Genomic DNA, 17,892 nt, shown 5'->3' on the forward strand with positions numbered 1-17,892 from the left:
TTAAACAATACGTTACGAATATATTGATTAGTCACATTATGTAATTTTATTTATTTTTAATTTAAAAATAAAGTACGTTTCAATATTTATTTTGTTATATAATCTGCGCAACCCTGCCGTTGCCTTTCCTTGATGACGTTGCAGGGCATTCCAAATGAGCAATTATTGTCAGCGAAGTCCACTTCAACGGATATCCCGTGCTCAGGGAGTACGAAGCAGTGAACACTAGGGATGGGCGATATTATATCGTTTGCGATATACCGGTAGAAATTCCCCACACGATAGGAATGAGTCTTCCCGCGATATAAACGATAAATTCTAGTTGATGACGTCATCCCCTCTCTTTGTAGATATCTTTGTGAGACCCATTCACAGCTCACATGTGAAGTGAAAACGGGTATAGCGGAGGGCGGACGTGAAGATGAGAAAGAGTTTGCACTAAAGCTCTAAATCTCGTTTAGGTTGGCACTGTAGATGCGTCCGAGTTAATGTTTAGTTTCACTTTCGTTTTATTTAATTCGTTTGTTAAGTATTCGTTGATAGTCATAATGCGTTACACCACAACATTTCGTTTGGCTAAAAGTATTTATTTAAACATTCGTTAGATGTTATGCGCGCGTGCGCAAATAGTTTAGTATGATTTCTTGCCTGTTATATACAGGATGAACGGAGCGTCCGTGCGCAGCTCGCCCCACATGTGCTTTCATAGGACACAGCGGCACACGCACTGCTGCCTGTTTACATACAGTACAAATGCGAGTTTGTATTACGTTATTTTAAATACGTTTATGAGCGTATAAAAGCATGGATTATTTAATTAGATTTCTTTTACCCGCATTTTTCTGTTCTCTTTCTGTAGCGCGAGTCATAGACAGATTCAGTGTATGTTGCTGTGAGAAGAGAAGGTTCACACAGTTCAAGAGAGAGTGATTGACAGCGTGATGCGATCGATGTTTCCACCCAACAATAGAATATATACAGTTTTAGGTATGACATGATGTGTTTATTGAGCTTTAGTTCATTTAACTTTTCTTTACTACAACCTTTTGAAGTCGAATCCACTATTATATTTTATATTTACAAAAATACTGTAGGTATATTTTAGGAGCTGTTTGATTTGGGGTAAGTTTTACTTTTTGATAATATTTGTTTTTCTGAGGGTCTAGACTACATGCAGCTACTATCACTTGACGCAAAAAACAGCGGTGGATGCTTATGGATATATCGTCATTTTTATCGTTATCGCAAGAAATACCAGGAATTATCGTGATAAGTTTTAGGGCCATATCCCCATCCCTATCATTTACTCACCTTCCAGTTGTTCCAAATCTGTATAAATGGCTTTGTTCTGATGAACACAGAGAAAGATATATAACCAGACAGATTTAGCCCCCCATTGACTCACATAGTAGGAAAAACCAACTCGAAGATGAGTAAATGACAGAATCCTAGTTTTTGGGCGAAGTATCCCTTTCAGGACACATTTTATAAAGTCAAGACAAATATGAGAGTGCAATTTAAAAAAAAAGCGAGTGAAAATTTCAGTGGGGATAACTGATATTAAAAACACAGGAGCAATATCTCATTTCCATAATGACCAGCACAATCTACCAAGAGCAGCTCAGATTAGGGCAGGGTACAACATTTGCTTTTTTCGGTCATTAATGTATACAAATAACACATTNGCCTGTTATATACAGGATGAACGGAGCGTCCCGTGCGCAGCTCGCGCCCACATGTGCTTTCATAGCGACACAGCGCGCACAGCACTGCTGCCTGTTTACATACGTACACATGCGAGTTTGTATTACGTTATTTTAAATACGTTTATGAGCGTATAAAAGCATGGATTATTTAATTAGATTTCTTTTAACCGCATTTTTCTGTTCTCTTTCTGTAGCGCGAGTCATAGACAGATTCAGTGTATGTTGCTGTGAGAAGAGAAGGTTCACACAGTTCAAGAGAGAGTGATTGACAGCGTGATGCGATCGATTGTTTCCACCCAACAATAGAATATATACAGTTTTAGGTATGACATGATGTGTTTATTGAGCTTTAGTAAGAAATCATACTAAACTATTTGCGCACGCGCACATAACATCTAACGAATGTTTAAATAAATACTTTTAGCCAAACGAAATGTTGTGGTGTAACGCATTATGACTATCAACGAATACTTAACAAACGAATTAAATAAAACGAAAGTGAAACTAAACATTAACTCGGACGCATCTACAGTGCCAACCTAAACGAGATTTAGAGCTTTAGTGCAAACTCTTTCTCATCTTCACGTCCGCCCTCCGCTATACCCGTTTTCACTTCACATGTGAGCTGTGAATGGGTCTCACAAAGATATCTACAAAGAGAGGGGATGACGTCATCAACTAGAATTTATCGTTTATATCGCGGGAAGACTCATTCCTATCGTGTGGGGAATTTCTACCGGTATATCGCAAACGATATAATATCGCCCATCCCTAGTGTTCACTGCTTCGTACTCCCTGAGCACGGGATATCCGTTGAAGTGGACTTCGCTGACAATAATTGCTCATTTGGAATGCCCTGCAACGTCATCAAGGAAAGGCAACGGCAGGGTTGCGCAGATTATATAACAAAATAAATATTGAAACGTACTTTATTTTTAAATTAAAAATAAATAAAATTACATAATGTGACTAATCAATATATTCGTAACGTATTGTTTAAGTTTGTATTTCTTTGAATGTGGTAAACTTCCCATGTGGTAAACATTCCTGAGGTAACTTAAAAAATAATGCAAAATAATGACAAAGAGAACGGCTGCTTCTCACCGCTTTACATCAGTTTGTATAATAACAGCAATACTCGCGCATATGTAAACTCTATTTTAATTGCAAAATAAAACAAATACAAATGTAAATGCATTCATCTGGAGTGTGATGGTATAATAACAATGCTTCAAAACGAGATTTAACTGCTAAACAACATGAAGCAAACCATAGTATTTCATATTTAAAATAATTAAATACTTTCACAATATACGACACGCACACGTGAACTCGTCCATTGCTTTTATGACTCGTGACGCTGTGCAGAATGGCAGTTGGGTGATTATACTCTTTCCACTTCTGGCAAAGTGAGGAGTCGATGTTCCCTTATTCCCTACGCCGTTCGAAGTGCCCTTCGAACTGAACATGTTCGCTCCCTTCGGATTGGAATCTCACGTAAAATGGCAGAATACCCTGTGAAGTCCAATTCTTTTTTTTCTAACACCTGCCATCCCTGCAAAACGGTTCTCATTCGCACTTGAATATGAATTGCCCATGAGTGAACATCATGATTAAGTTAATCGGAAAGAGAAGACAAAAATGCTGAAGACCTCAGGTGTGTGGGAACACTTCAAATTAAGTGAGGACAAGACAAAGGAAATGTGTCAAATATGCAATTTGAAACAGGCCTACCACAACAGCACATCAAGTTTGAAAAATCACATGAGTTCTGTAAGTAGTACGCCTATAAAAATGCTAGTTTGTGGTTTATTATGTGTTCAACTTTGTGCGCATTGCGCAGATCTGCTTATGTTATCAAAACAACATGACAGCAATAAGATGCTTTGCGCTGTTCTGATGTCCAACAAACCTAATATTTGGAGCAATTTGGGACCCGGTAGGGACACAGGTTGCATGTCACTATGTCGCACGTATTCAAAGTTTTTTTCTTATGGTAACAACTGAAGCTGAATGAGGAATTTAAACAGGCGCATGCCCGTCATGCATTTAAATAAATTGGTAATCAAACTGCGTTCTGTGCCTGAGCAACAAACAAGAAATACTCATACTCAAGAAAAATATTTTTCTAAACTAGGGCTGCAGCTATCGATTATTTTAGTAATCGATTATTCTACAGATTTTCCGTCGATTAATCGGGTATTCGGATAATAAGTACTTTTTCTTTATTAAAGAGCAACTCTAAATATACAAGAGAAAATAAGACAGGTCTCTTAAAATGAACAACTAATTTCTTTCCTTTTTAGAAAAAAAAAAAATGTTATTGCTAAAATTGCATATATTAATATCTGTGAAAAGTTAACCAATTTAATACATTACATTGCCCTTACATTCAAAATGCAATATAATACAAATGTATAAATACTGTAAGAAACATTAATAAAAATAAAAAGAATTTCAAAGGTAAACAACTAACTTCAGCTTATGCATGATGCATTTAGTTTATCTATTATATTATATTTAGTCCACATAAAATACTGAGTTAACCAGACTTTTATTTTGGCAGGTTGTCGGAAGACGATTATTTTTTAGTATGTCTGTTTCTTCACTCAAACAATAAAATCTTTGTGAAATAAACTCTCAGAGCAACTCTGGAGATGAAGTTCATGTCCTCATAAAGCGCAGACACAGACAAATTCATGAGCATCACATGTGTAGCACGTTAAACTGTGCAGTTCATTCACTCAGACATGCAGAACAGCCAGATGGCATGTGTAAATTACAGGATTTGGCATCCACTAGTCCGCATCTAGTTTTATGGACTCAATGCAGCCGGAAAACAAGTTTCATTCGCAAAATAAGTAAAGTAAAATAGCAGTTCACCATTTCAATAAGCTGTCACTTATTTATCAGTATGAGAAATACGTGTGAGCGTGTGAACAATGAAATGCGTGTGTCTCATGGTGAATGCGTGAGACTTGAGAGACCTGTAACATGTATAGAGTTTAGCGGGCTGTGCGGTAGTAATAATGGTCCGTGGGGAAATGCAGTGCTCTGTGTACTGTAGTTAAATGGATTAAACAAAGTAGGGATGCACAATATTATCGGCACGCTGATATTATCGGCAGATAATGGCTTATAAATGAGCTATGGGCATCGGCCCGATAAAGAAAATAACGCCGCTATGCCTCGCCGATAGGAAACTGTAATTAAATCATGCTTGTAAAAGCAGCACATTCTTACATTAACTGAGTGCGCAAAAAATCCATCTCTGCGCTCGTCAGCCGCGCACTGCCTATTTATTGATTAACGTTTTTAACTAAAACACAGAGCAAAAATAAAGTTGAATTCTGCCCATCGTCCATCGGGAGTAGACTTTGAACTTGAGCTCAAGCGTGCATAATATGTGACTTTCGTCTCTGCACACTGCCGTTTTGTAGTCTCCATTTCAAAGACACCTATGCTCTTGTTGCTTCTTTAATTAATATTCACAAAATTCATTTACCAAATGTTTTAAAATTATTTCGTTTATCATAATTTTAAAATGTGAAAAGTTCAGGGCTCGACATTAACGCTTGTCCGCGACAAGTGAATGTTTTGTATGGGCAAGTGAGAGATAACATTACTTGCCCGACTGGACAAGTAACTTGAAAAAAAATAACAACAGTGCGACATACAGTATATGTAGAATAATAAGAATACGTGCATTAGACAGAGCTGTGTGTTTGTGTGTAGTGCGTTTGTCGTGGTGGTGCTTGTTGTGTGTGACAATAATCAATGGCGCATCGCACTGAGTCCATGTAACTACATGCGGAGCTGAATCCTGTTATTTAAATGTCATCTGGCTGTTCTGCGTGTCTGAGTGAATTACGTGCACAGTTTAACATGCAACACAAGTGATGGTCGACTATTTTATCTGCGTCTGCACTGTATGAGGATATGAATTCAATTCAATTCAATTCAATTTTATTTATATAGCGCTTTTCACAATGTGCATTGTTCCAAAGCAGCTTTACAGGAGCAAATAAGAAAAAAACAGAAAGGTAAAACACAGCACAGTGCATGGTGTTTATAGACCAAGCAAGATCATTATAATAAATATCTAATAAATAAATGAATAAATAAATGCAGTCTCCCGGTGAGCAAGCCAATACTGCACTGCTCTGCTGTGGCGAGGAACCCAAACTCCAATGCTGAATAATGGAGAAAAAAAAACCTCGGGAGAAACCAGGCTCAGCCGGGAGGGCCAGATCTCCTCTGACGTGTCATAGCTGCACTCAGTGACCCCGACCAAAGCCACCGAGCAACGTCCACGAAGAACAGGGAGAGCCCACGAGCCGCGACCCAGGAAGCCCCACCCGCCGAAACCGTGCAGGTCCAACCCGGTCTCATTCCGCGATCAACAACAGACAACAGAGGAACAACCAGGGAAAAGTAGTAATGGCATAATTAACTTTATTCCTCTGTTGTCCGACATCGACCACAAAACAAGACCAACCAGACCAGACCCACACAGTCCCAACAAATGAAACGCCCCGAACCACAACCAACAAGCCCCCCCACTCCCTACAACACCCACCCAGCTACCTCCAATCAAAGTCACTGAGTGCAGCCATAACTTCAAACTGCTGTCGTGTGATGTAAGTTTAGCATTAAATACCAAGTATTGTAAATTTAGCATTTATGTGACAGGTAGTCCGTCTTTGCTCTCGGTTGGGGATGGAATTGTCTGAGCTGGGCCGGCCAGATGGTCGCCTTTTTCTTGGGTGGTGATGGAATTGCCTTGGATGGAGCTGGATGGTCAGTCAGTCCGCAGGCTCTCGCAGGAGGATGGCACGGGATTTTCCGATGTAGCTGGCGTAATCTCTAGTTGTGGATGGGCATATGACGTTCATCTGGGCCTGGCGGAATCTCTCCCTACCTCGGGATGGGCATCCCGAGGCGAGGGCAGAAACAGAAAGAGAATAATTAGCGTAGCTGCTGTTCATTAGCTATGTATTAGTGAATGCTTGGCTGAAAAGATGTGTCTTTAATCTAGATTTAAATTGGGAGAGTGTGTCTGACCCTCGAATAGTATCGGGGAGGCTATTCCAGAGTTTAGGTGCTACGTATGAGAAAGCTCTACCCCCTTTGGTGGATTTAGTTATTCTAGGTGTTATCAAAAGTCTGGAGTTTTGAGATCTTAGAGAGCGTGATGGGTTGTAGTGTGGTAGAAGCTCTGTTATGTAGGTAGGGGCTAAACCGTTTAAGGCTTTATAAGTAATTAAAAGAACTTTAAAGTCAATACGATACTTAATGGGTAACCAGTGAAGGGTTGATAACATTGGGGTTATGTGATCGTATTTTCTGGACCTGGTTAGAACTCTGGCAGCTGCATTCTGAACTAACTGTAGTTTGTTTATTGATGCTGCAGGACAACCACTAAGCAGTGCATTACAGTAGTCAAGTCTTGAGGTCACAAATGCATGAATAAGCTTCTCTGCGTCAGCCACACATAAAATATTTCGCAATTTGGCAACATTTCTAAGGTGGAAGAAGGCTGTTTTTGTGACATTTGAGATGTGATTTTTAAATGACAGGTTGCTGTCTAATATAACGCCAAGGTCTTTAACTGTATTTGTTGGAGTAACAGTGCAGCCTTCAATTTGCAGGTCATAATCCGAAATATTCTGCTCACGTGTCTTTGGTCCGATAAGTAATATTTCTGTTTTATTAGAATTTAAAAGAAGGAAATTACAAGTCATCCAATGCTTTATATCGTCGATGCACTCTGCCAATTTGGATAGTTGGAAGGAATCATCTGGTCTTGATGAGATATATAGCTGAGTATCATCTGCATAACAGTGGAAGCTAATTCCATGTTTTCTAATAATGTTTCCAAGGGGCAGCATGTATATGGAGAATAGCAAGGGTCCTAAAACCGATCCCTGAGGTAATCCATAATTTACTTGCGTTAGATTTGATGATTCCCCATTTAAATGGACAAATTGATGTCTGTCTGATAAGTAAGATCTGAACCATTGTAGTGCCTGTCCCTGAATACCGGTATAATTGTGTAAGCGATCTAGAAGTATTTTATGGTCTACAGTATCGAACGCAGCACTAAGGTCGAGCAGGACTAGGAGTGAGATGTTACCTTTATCTGATGCTATAAGCAGGTCGTTTGTAATTTTAACGAGCGCAGTTTCAGTACTATGATGCGGTCTAAAGCCTGACTGGAATTTTTCGTGTATGTCATTATTTTGTAAGAAAGAGCACAACTGAGTGGACACTACTTTTTCTAGTATTTTAGACAGGTAAGGGAGATTTGAAATCGGTCTATAGTTTCCTAGTTCATTGGGGTCTAAGTTTGGTTTCTTGATAAGAGGCTTAATGACGGCCAGTTTAAAGGGTCCTGGGACATGGCCTAGATTAATTGACGAGTTGATAATGTTATAAATGGGCTCAATTGCAACGGGTAATAACTCTTTTAATAATTTAGTTGGTATGGGGTCTAATAAGCAAGTTGTAGGTTTAGATGTTGCAATAAGTTTAATTAAATCTTCCTGTTTTATAGGTGAAAAACACTGTAGCCTTTCTTTTGGGGCGATGGTTGGTACTAATTTATAGGACAGACTTGGAGGTTGAGTTTTTACTATTTTGTCTCGTATGTTTTCGATTTTCTCTGTAAAAAAATTCATGAAATCATTGCTACCAAGGTGCGGCGGAATACCCAGGTCAGGTGAAGTCTGTTTATTTGTTAGTTTAGCAACTGTACTAAATAAAAACCTTGGATTGTTTTTGTTAGTTTCTATGAGGTTACGGAGGTGCTCAGCCTTTGCTGCTTTTAGTGCCTTTTTATAACAGTTTGCACTCTCTTTCCACGCAATTTTAAAGACCTCTAATTGGGTTTGTTTCCATTTGCGCTCCAGTTTACGTGTTTCTCTTTTAAGGGCGCGAGTGGTGCTATTGTACCATGGTGCTGCGTTTTTCTCATTAATCTTTTTTGACTTCATAGGTGCGACAGCTTCTAATGTATTAGAGAAAATAGTGCCCAATTTGCTGGTCATGTCATCGAGCGATTCTATATTTATTGGTATGGTTATTAAAGGAGTCAGATCTGGCAAGCTCTTTGTGAAACTATCTTTAGTAGTTGAGGTAATTGTTCTACCCTGTCGATAACGAGTTAAACGGCTGATTTCTGCAGTGCGCAGTGTACATGTTATAAGATAGTGATCAGTGACATCGTCGCTTTGAGGTATAATATCTATATTGGTTAGATCGGCTCCGTGAGATATAATCAAGTCTAGTGTATGATTAAATCAATGAGTGGGTCCATTGATGTGTTGTGTTACTCCAAAAGAGTGTAATAGCTCTGTAAACGCCACTGCTAATGCATCGTTAGCACTATCTACATGGATAATAAAGTCTCCGACAATTAGTACTTTATCAACGTTAACCAATAGGTCCGATAGGAAGTCCGTAAACTCTTTCAGAAAATCAGTGTAGGGACCAGGGGGTCTATACACTGTAGCCAACGTACAAGAAAGCAATGTTTTTTTACTGTCAATTGGAACAATTATGTTCAACGCAAGCACTTCAAATGATTTAAATTTATGCTCCGTTCTCTGAGTTACAGTAAGAAAGTCTCTAAAGATTGTTGCGACACCGCCACCTCGACCAACCGGACGTGGCTCATGCATTTAACAGTAGCTTGGTGGTGTACACTCATTTAGACAGTAATAATCATTTGGTTTAAGCCAGGTTTCGGTAAGGCAAAGTATATCAAAACTGTTGTCTGTGATCATTTCATTTACAATAACTGCTTTTGAATTTAGTAATCTAATATTAAGTAGGCCGAATTTTATGAGTTTGTTTTGGTCGTTTATTACATTGTCCTCAGGTTTAATCACGATTACATTTTTTCTCTGAGATTTGGCTATTTTGTTATTTTGTAGTATTATTCGGGGGACAGACACAGTCTCTATGCATTTGGAAGCAGTAACATTTCTAACAGATGAGTGGGAGGAACACAGACTATGGTTGAAGTTTTGAATTACCGCTGGGAGACGTAGTCAAGCGGTGCGTAGCGTCTTTGAGATGTTGTCAGACAGAAGAACCGCTCCGATGCTGCTGGGGTGCAGGCCGTCAGGGCGGAAGAGCCTAGGTTGCGATCCCAGAACAGATCAAAATGATCAACAAAGAGCAGCTTCTGTTCAATACACCATGACATCAACCATTTATTTAGAGCAAATAGTCTACTGAACTTTTCATTACCTCGTCGGTAGGTAGGAAGCGGCCCTGATACGACGATCCTCGCCGTGGGCGATGCGTTGCGTACCGTCTCGATCAGACTCCTGAAGTCCCTCTTCAGGATCTCCGACTGCCTCATCCTGACGTCATTCACCCCCGCGTGCAGCACGACAGCTCCGACGTTAGCATCGTCCTTCAGGATCGCAGGTACCTGCGCAGAGACATCAAGAACACGGGCGCCAGGAAAACAATGAGTGCGCACCTTACCTTTAGTGGAGGAAGCGCGTACGTTCCGGACGATTGAGTCTCCAATGACCACAGCGTTGCATTCCGTCTCGCAGAGGGCAGCAAAGCGGTTCCTGGTCGGGATCTCGAAGACCGGTGGCGGCGGTTGGGTCATCGCTCCAGTCCTAGCTCGCGCCTTTCGCCGTGGATGTGCCGGTGCAGGAGTGAAGTTCATTTGGGCTGACCGTGTTCTCGAAGCCTGGGCTCTGTGCAGAGAAACACGCGGAGTAGAAGTGGAAGGAGTATTAAAATCACGATGAAAACTTACCGCGGATTTGCGAGCGTCAGCTCTGGATGTTTCCAGCGCCGTTTTTCATTCTCGCAGCCGTGTCTGCTTCTCTAGTAGATCCTGGATCTGCTTCTCCACAGCCTCCAGTTCCGACTGAAGTGCGATCGTTTCCTCATCTGCACTCAGAGGTACAAACACATCTGAAACATTAGCCATTAGTGATGTAGTAACGAGAACAGTGTGTTAAGCAGTAAGCAGGCAGGCTGGGAATGCTAACAGCCTGAGGCTAATAGCGAGTGATCCGATAAAAATAAATTATCTGTGCGTTTAAGTACGATTTTTGGTATGGGATATATTTAAGGATATGTTTTACCCTCGGAGAATAACAATTTAAAACACAAGTCTTAAGATATAACAAGAATAAACGATGTATTAAGAATAAGTTTGAAAGAGCTCCGACTCAAACCACGCGCTCTCAGCAAACAGGAAGTGACGAGGACCATATGAACACATGAACTTCATCAGAGTTGCTCTGAGAGTTTATTTTACGAGCGTTTTACTGTTTGAGTGAAGTTATCTGCAAACAAGCGTCTTCCCGAAGACCCGTCAAAATAAAAGTCCCGTTAAATTGAACACTCAGACAAAAAATACTGTGGTGTACTATAGTATTTGTTTTTGAAAATTGTAGTGCCCTTGTAGTGAATTGATAAACACTGTATACTATAGTCAAATTCAAAATCACTATAGTATCTAAGAATTTTACTGCAGTTTACTATAGTATACTACAGTAATTTATGTGGACAAATATACCACTATTGTATAGTTAAAAAGGAAAAATACACAACTGAGAAATATTCAAACAAATTTAGGTAATCTAAAAATGATACGGCCCTAATTTATTCATCTGTATGTAACAGTAATGTCTTTTGTCAGTTACCTGTCTATTCATGATGAACTGCACTTGCATTTTTTTTTTTAATGATGACAACAGACGATTTATACTCCTACAGTTTGGCCTGTGCTACCAAACTTTAAACCTTTCTAGCACCAGTGCTATGTGCAAAAAAAGTTAACCTACAGCCTTAACACTAATAATAATTACTGCTTACCTTTGTTTTATAGCAGTCATGAAGAGTAGGCCTATAACCAAATTCAGGTGGCCAAAGTGGACACTAGTTAAAATGCTTAGAAGCAAACTTTACCAATCTAGATCCGGAACAATTATATTGAGAATTCAAATGAATTATAATTTTTTTATCGTTGGACAAGTAATTTTTGTACTCGGACAAGTGAATGACAAGTTTACTTGTCCGAAGGACAACCAGATGACAATGCTTAATGTCAAGCCCTGTGAAAAGGCACAGTCACTGAAGTGACCGGGCTATGCCACCTTGCTGTTTTCCACGGGCTCAGTGCTGGCGCTTATTTTTTTCCCATGCAGCTTATAATTGCGACCAAAGCACCTTGGTTGAATAAATGCTGTCCAGCGCCTGGCGCTTTTAGCTGCATAAAAACGCCCGGTGGATAGACAGCATATATCGGTATCGGCTTAATTGAGGTGGAAATTATAAGAATATCGGATATCGGCAAAAATCCAATATCGTGCATCACTAAAACAAAGACTTTTTGTATTGGAATTACTCGAGTTACTCAAGGAATTGTTTCAGCCCTATTCTAAACTAATGTAATAAAGAAAGGAAACGAAATGTATCTAATGTACCATTGAAAACAAAACTAAAGCATTTTAATGGCTGCAACAGTCTCCTTTGTTATGCATTTAAATCCGCACTCCAGCGCAGTTAGCCAATCAAACTATGCTAGCACCTGAACCACAAATGAAAAATACTCCAAACATTTTTCTAAATTATCTTAATACAGAAACTAAACGAAATATAATTTGCCATTAAAAACAAAGATAACTATTTTTAACGTGAGGCGCACCTCTTCCAGCTCACTCTTTTCTGTAGTTTATTAAAAGTTTATTAAATCTGAACGTGTCGCGTGTCCATATTGCACCACAATGCAACACTTGGGTCCGCAGCAACACACCCGCCAGACGTGAAGTTGATTGGATAAAAGGTTCTCGATATAATAAATATGCAAACAGACAGACAGACACAGAGGCCGTTACTCAATATGCGTTCTTGTCTGTACTTGTGAAACGTTATCAGTTGCAGCCCAAGTACTGTTCCAATTCAAAGTTCACATCTAGACAAGAACGGTTAAAATCCCCGGATGTGTCCTTGATCCGCCCCCTTTATCGAGGATGCATTGGGAGGGACTTATGACACTATATTTCCCGACAGGCATTGCGCAGCAACTGCAGTGGGGCAGTAAAACGGCTAAATGTTCATAATATTACTGTTATTTTGTCACAAAATGTAGGTTTAAGAGTTGTTTAGGTGAGAATGTTTAAGGGATAATCCACGGCTAGCCGTGCATTAAAGGATTTTAATGCACTTTGCGGAGGCAAAAAGTTGATTAATTCTGAACGTGTCGCGTGTCCATATTGCACCAAAATGCGACACTTGGGTCTACAGCAACACACCCCGCCACACGTGAAGTCGATTGGATGAAAGGTTCTCGATATAAAAACTAAAATGTTTTATTTTGTTTTTTTGTTTCATTTCTTCGCCTTCACGTCGTGCATTAAAATCCTTAAATGCATGGCTAGCCGTGGATTATCCCACTTATACCATGGTTATTTGCCAAGTTAAAGCTTTTATTGATGTTTACAGTGTAATTTTAGATCAAACAGGTGAAAATTACGGTTATTTAAAATTAACTGACAAAATGTAATCGAACTGACTGGAGCTACCCATGCGTTTAAAGGCTTTTATTGCACACCTTCCAGCAAATCAGAATCCAGTATTCAAACAGACTATGGTATAAATGTGTTTAAAGTTCAAATCTGCAGTTGGGCAATTCCGTGAAAAGTTTTTACCAACGGTTTTTACTTTGTAACAGCACAGATATTAACATTTGGTGGTTCAAATGCCCATGTGAGATCTCTCTTCAATTTTGTAAAGCATTTGTTTTATTTTTAGTGCATGATTTTTCATAGTCAGGTAAGTGCCATTTTCAGGATTGTCACATCCATAACGCTACATATTCCTCATAAATGGACACATGAAAAATAAAATAACTATTTTATGTTCTATAAAGAGGCATCCCTTCTCCATTAATTGGGTATTATTGCTTCAGGATTGTGCATTTTATTTTACATAAATCCTACAAAGTTTGTTGTCTCCCAAAAAACGCGTCCTTTTTTCTCACATCCATAACGCATGTTTATTTCCCTTTTTATTATTATGTTTAAACTCTATCAACAAGGGTTTAGTAAAATATAAACAGATGGTTCAATATATTTGTAACAAATTCATTCTCTGAGCATTTTTATGTCATGTCCATAACGCAAAATGTCACGTCCATAACGTTGGAATTGCCCAGTTGGTTTATAAAGATAGCGTCTATTTTAAAATTTGCTGGTAGGATTTCGGAGATGTGAGCTGCAGGCAATCACCGGCCGCTCAGTGCTCATGTACCCGCCCAATGCAGCCTCACCTCCACAAGTGATTCTGAATCTCACGGCTGGCTCTGAAGTATTTGTAGAGGTTAAACATGAGATTTTATTAATTTTAGGTATATCTAACAGCCAATCTTTGGTCTTTTTTAAATTTCTTATTTGAAAGTTAAGTTTCACTTTTCTAATTTGATTTAATGTTGTACCGGAGCGCTTCATACTGGAGTAATGTTACTTTTACTAAATTATTTGCTTGTTATATTCCCTATTGTACACACTTCTTAAACTTTATAAAGCATTGTGTTTTGCATCGTATTTCATTTTATTCTTAACAAAATCAGAGCAGTCATGTTGCCAGAATCACATATTCATATTTTTAGAATAAAAACAACATGAAGCACTGTTGTTTTGTCAAATTATTTCATTTGACTTTGTTTAAACCTAAAGCTACATTAAAATAAATAGGCTATTAAGTGAAATAGGATTGCATGTATGTGACTGCAATGTATATGAGTGACGCATCAAGTACTCTGCTGTTCCATTTCTAATATAACCGGTCTGCGTCCTCACGAGTTCAAACTCCCCGCGTCTGAACTTGCAAAGTCCGATCTAGCCAGTGACGTGCGGTGGGGTTCATGGCTGGTGAGGCACTTAGTCCTTCAGAGTCAGATTTACAAATACAGGTGCTGGTCATATAATTAGAATATCATCAAAAAGTTGATTTATTTCACTAATTCCATTCAAAAAGTGAAACTTGTATATTATATTCATTCATTACACACAGACTGATATATTTCAAATGTTTATTTCTTTTAATTTGATGATTATAACTGACAACTATAATGAAAATCCCAAATTCAGTATCTCAGAAAATTAGAATATTACTTAAGACCAATACAAAGAAAGGATTTTTAGAAATCTTGGCCAACTGAAAAGTATGAAAAGTATGAGCATGTACAGCACTCAATACTTAGTTGGGGCTCCTTTTGCCTGAATTACTGGAGCAATGCGGCGTGACATGGAGTCGATCAGTCTGCTCAGGTGTTATGAGAGCCCAGGTTGCTCTGATAGTGGCCTTGCATTGTTGGGTCTGGCATATCGCATCTTCCTCTTCACAATACCCCATAGCTTTTCTATGGGGTTAAGGTCAGGCAAGTTTGCTGGCCAATTAAGAACAGGGATACCATGGTCCTTAAACCAGGTACTGGTAGCTTTGGCACTGTGTGCAGGTACCAAGTCCTGTTGGAAAATGAAATATGCATCTCCATGAAGTTGGTCAGCAGCAGGAAGCATGAAGTGCTCTAAAACTTCCTGGTATACGGCTGCGTTGACCTTGGACCTCAGAAAACACAGTGGACCAACACCAGCAGATGACATGGCACCCCAAACCATCACTGACTGTGGAAACTTTACACTGGACCTCAAGCAACGTGGATTCTGTGCCTCTCCTCTCTTCCTCCAGACTCTGGGACCCTGATTTCCAAAGGAAATGCAAAATTTACTTTCATCAGAGAACATAACTTTAGACCACTCAGCAGCAGTCCGGTCCTTTTTGTCTGTAGCCCAGGCGAGACATTGGCCAAGATTTCTAAAAATCCTTTCTTTGTATTAGTCTTAAGTAATATTCTAATTTTCTGATACTGAATTTGGGATTTTCATTAGTTGTCAGTTATAATCATCAAATTAAAAGAAATAAACATTTGAAATATATCAGTCTGTGTGTAATGAATGAATATAATATACAAGTTTCACTTTTTGAATGGAATTGGTGAAATAAATCAACTTTTTGATGATATTATATGACCAGCACCTGTATACACTGACAAGTCTTGTGGCTTTAGTCTTTATTTCCAGATCCATTTAGCACTGGCTTGTGCTTTTTTTACTACAAAACTGTTTGTCATCTTATAAGGCTGCTGTTAATTGCTAGAGTAATTCTGAGTCTTCTAGTAAAAAAAGTTAAGTATTAATAATTGTGTTCATATTACAGCTGCATATGGCAGAACACCCTGCTGGCCACCTGGTGCTGAAATGGTTAATAGAACAAGATGCCAAGATGAAGGAGACAGAAAGAGAAGGTACAGAACATCACACTTTTGATTAATTATTGTGCTCATTTTTGTGGCTTTGAGGCTAGTTTGTATTTATAATTTTTGTGGTAGCCTACCAATTAAAGTGAATGAAAATATTTTACTGACAAATCGTGCTCTATTTTGGTCCACAGACCGTTTTTCCAGAATTCTTTTGGAGAAGGTGGGGTTAGAGAACCTCAAAACATGGGCTTCAGTCAACCGTGGTGCAATAGTTCTTTGTTGGTAAGTTTCAACAGATTTAAGGAGCAAATTTGCTGCCTTTCTATTTTGCCATCTTTAAAATCATATTTAGGGGAATTCCTTCAGGGAGCAATGACATTGTTGCATGACTTTCCCCAGATGATTGCTTTTTAATGCCCTGCTCACATTGCTAGTGACTTTGTCACTGCAAGTCCCCAGGGGTTGGCTGTTAGGTTGCTAGTGGGTGGATGTTCCCACTACTGCTGACGCTCACTGCAGGAGCTTAGAGAAGAATCGCATTAGCTCTCATCGTCCTCCTTATTATCGCTCCCAAAAGTCGCTCCTCATTTGCATAAAGTTTAAACATTTCTGACATAATGACAAAGAGGAACTGCTGCAAACTCAAATTTCCAGCAAAAACCGACCCGATCATGCAAATGATAAATGATTGTAACAAACAGATCAGTGTTTAAAAGTGTTGTAAGTAAGTTTATATATTTGCTCACATTGTATGCTTTGTTTTTTCCAAATGTTCTCTTTTTTCCAATTCAACATCAAATATTTGAATTTCACACTTTAAGCATGTTTCTCTCTTTAATGAAATACAATCAACCAACTAGTCTCTCGATTACGATTATCATGTCAACAATTCAAAGTCTCTTTTCACTTTCTATTTGACTCGTACTTTTAATGTGTTCTTTCTCATCTTTGTTGTCAAAGTTAAAAATAGTAAATCGCTTAATATTTGAGGCTATTTTTGTTTCAACAGCGTTCCTAGTTCAGAAATGATCCATTTTTAAAAATCAATTTTTGTAATAATCGTTTGTTTTTATGTCTGTGCAGTAGTTCATATCAGCATTGCAATGCATCATAAAAATGATTAGTATCAACAGCTTTAATGCAAAGATTATTTGCTTCATTCGTTTATTTGGTTTTGATTGGGTTCCCACAGCCTCCTTCAAAGTGCAGATGAAAGTGTTGCTGAAGAAGTGAAAGTTGCACTGAAATCCATCCTTCCTGAACTTCATAAGATGCAAAACTCTAAAGGAGTCAAGATCCTGCTCGAGAAACTGGCCTGAAGTGTTCAATTATATTAAAGTTTTGATTTTATACGTCTCTGCAGGTTTCACCTGAATTTTTGTTTTCATATGTCACTGCTGGTTTCACCTGAATTTTTCATTGTAAGTAAATACAAAATAAACAGGAATACATGGGTCAATCTCCACTTAATGTTTGTCTAATTCACACCACCTGTGACTGTGTGTTGCCTGTCCCTTGCTATGAGATGGTCAAAAGGTGTTCCTAGGTTTGGTAAATTAAGTAACAGTTGCAGTAACTGAGAGAGTAATTACTCCTATTGTTAGACGCTCCTGAAAGTCACCAATCATTTGTAATGCTAAATAAGCACTGACAAAAAGATTGAAGAATCCCTGGGAGAATCCATAAACACTGCTGCAACTAGATTGTTCATCTTCTATGTTTGTAGAATCTACTGTACCTGAGAGATTATATAGACAGTAGGGAACCAGATAGTTGAGTACATATACATACAGTGCCTTGTTAAATTACTTTAAAGTACTTTTTTTCAATAATTTAAGCTCCATACGTGATGATGACAAAACAAAAAAAACGATTTGTGACATC

At 38.7% G+C, this 17,892-nt stretch overlaps 2 protein-coding genes across 8 annotated transcripts in view; one reads left to right on the forward strand and one right to left on the reverse strand.

Annotated features, from left to right (window-relative positions):
- The window catches only part of pum3 (pumilio RNA-binding family member 3), a 53,458-nt gene extending 35,996 nt beyond the window's left edge, over positions 1-17,462 (forward strand). The window contains exons 11-13 of the mRNA XM_057321670.1: positions 15,966-16,053; positions 16,200-16,290; positions 17,201-17,462. Coding sequence (XP_057177653.1) covers positions 15,966-16,053; positions 16,200-16,290; positions 17,201-17,327 — 306 coding nt within the window. The 3' untranslated portion in view covers positions 17,328-17,462. The remainder of the gene's footprint in view (positions 1-15,965; positions 16,054-16,199; positions 16,291-17,200) is intronic.
- On the reverse strand, positions 2,080-10,541 carry LOC130546550 (uncharacterized). Of its 7 annotated transcripts, XM_057321881.1 has the most exons (3): positions 9,963-10,541; positions 9,746-9,848; positions 2,080-6,570 (listed from the first exon to the last, which is right to left on the reverse strand). In XM_057321881.1, the coding sequence occupies exons 1-3, from the start codon at positions 10,396-10,398 to the stop codon at positions 6,381-6,383; spliced, it is 729 nt and encodes a 242-aa protein (XP_057177864.1). In that variant the 5' UTR covers positions 10,399-10,541; the 3' UTR covers positions 2,080-6,380. The 7 variants fall into 7 exon arrangements, with proteins under 7 accessions (XP_057177864.1, XP_057177861.1, XP_057177866.1 ...); XM_057321878.1 differs by having other exon boundaries at positions 9,746-10,541; XM_057321883.1 differs by having other exon boundaries at positions 2,080-6,601; positions 9,746-10,541.
- Positions 17,463-17,892: the final 430 nt, after the last annotated feature.

The sequence above is a fragment of the Triplophysa rosa genome, linkage group LG22 (assembly GCF_024868665.1).
Source record: "Triplophysa rosa linkage group LG22, Trosa_1v2, whole genome shotgun sequence".
In the NCBI taxonomy this organism is placed as follows: domain Eukaryota; kingdom Metazoa; phylum Chordata; class Actinopteri; order Cypriniformes; family Nemacheilidae; genus Triplophysa; species Triplophysa rosa.

Bases quoted from the DNA above. Each gene is read 5' to 3' on its own strand.
- LOC130546550 (XM_057321878.1), bottom strand. From the start codon at position 10,398: ATGAACTTCACTCCTGCACCGGCACATCCACGGCGAAAGGCGCGAGCT. The intron at 6,571-9,745 runs GTAATTCAAAAC...CCACAACTAGAG, and splicing joins CTTGACTACGTCTCCCAGCG to ATTACGCCAGCTACATCGGA.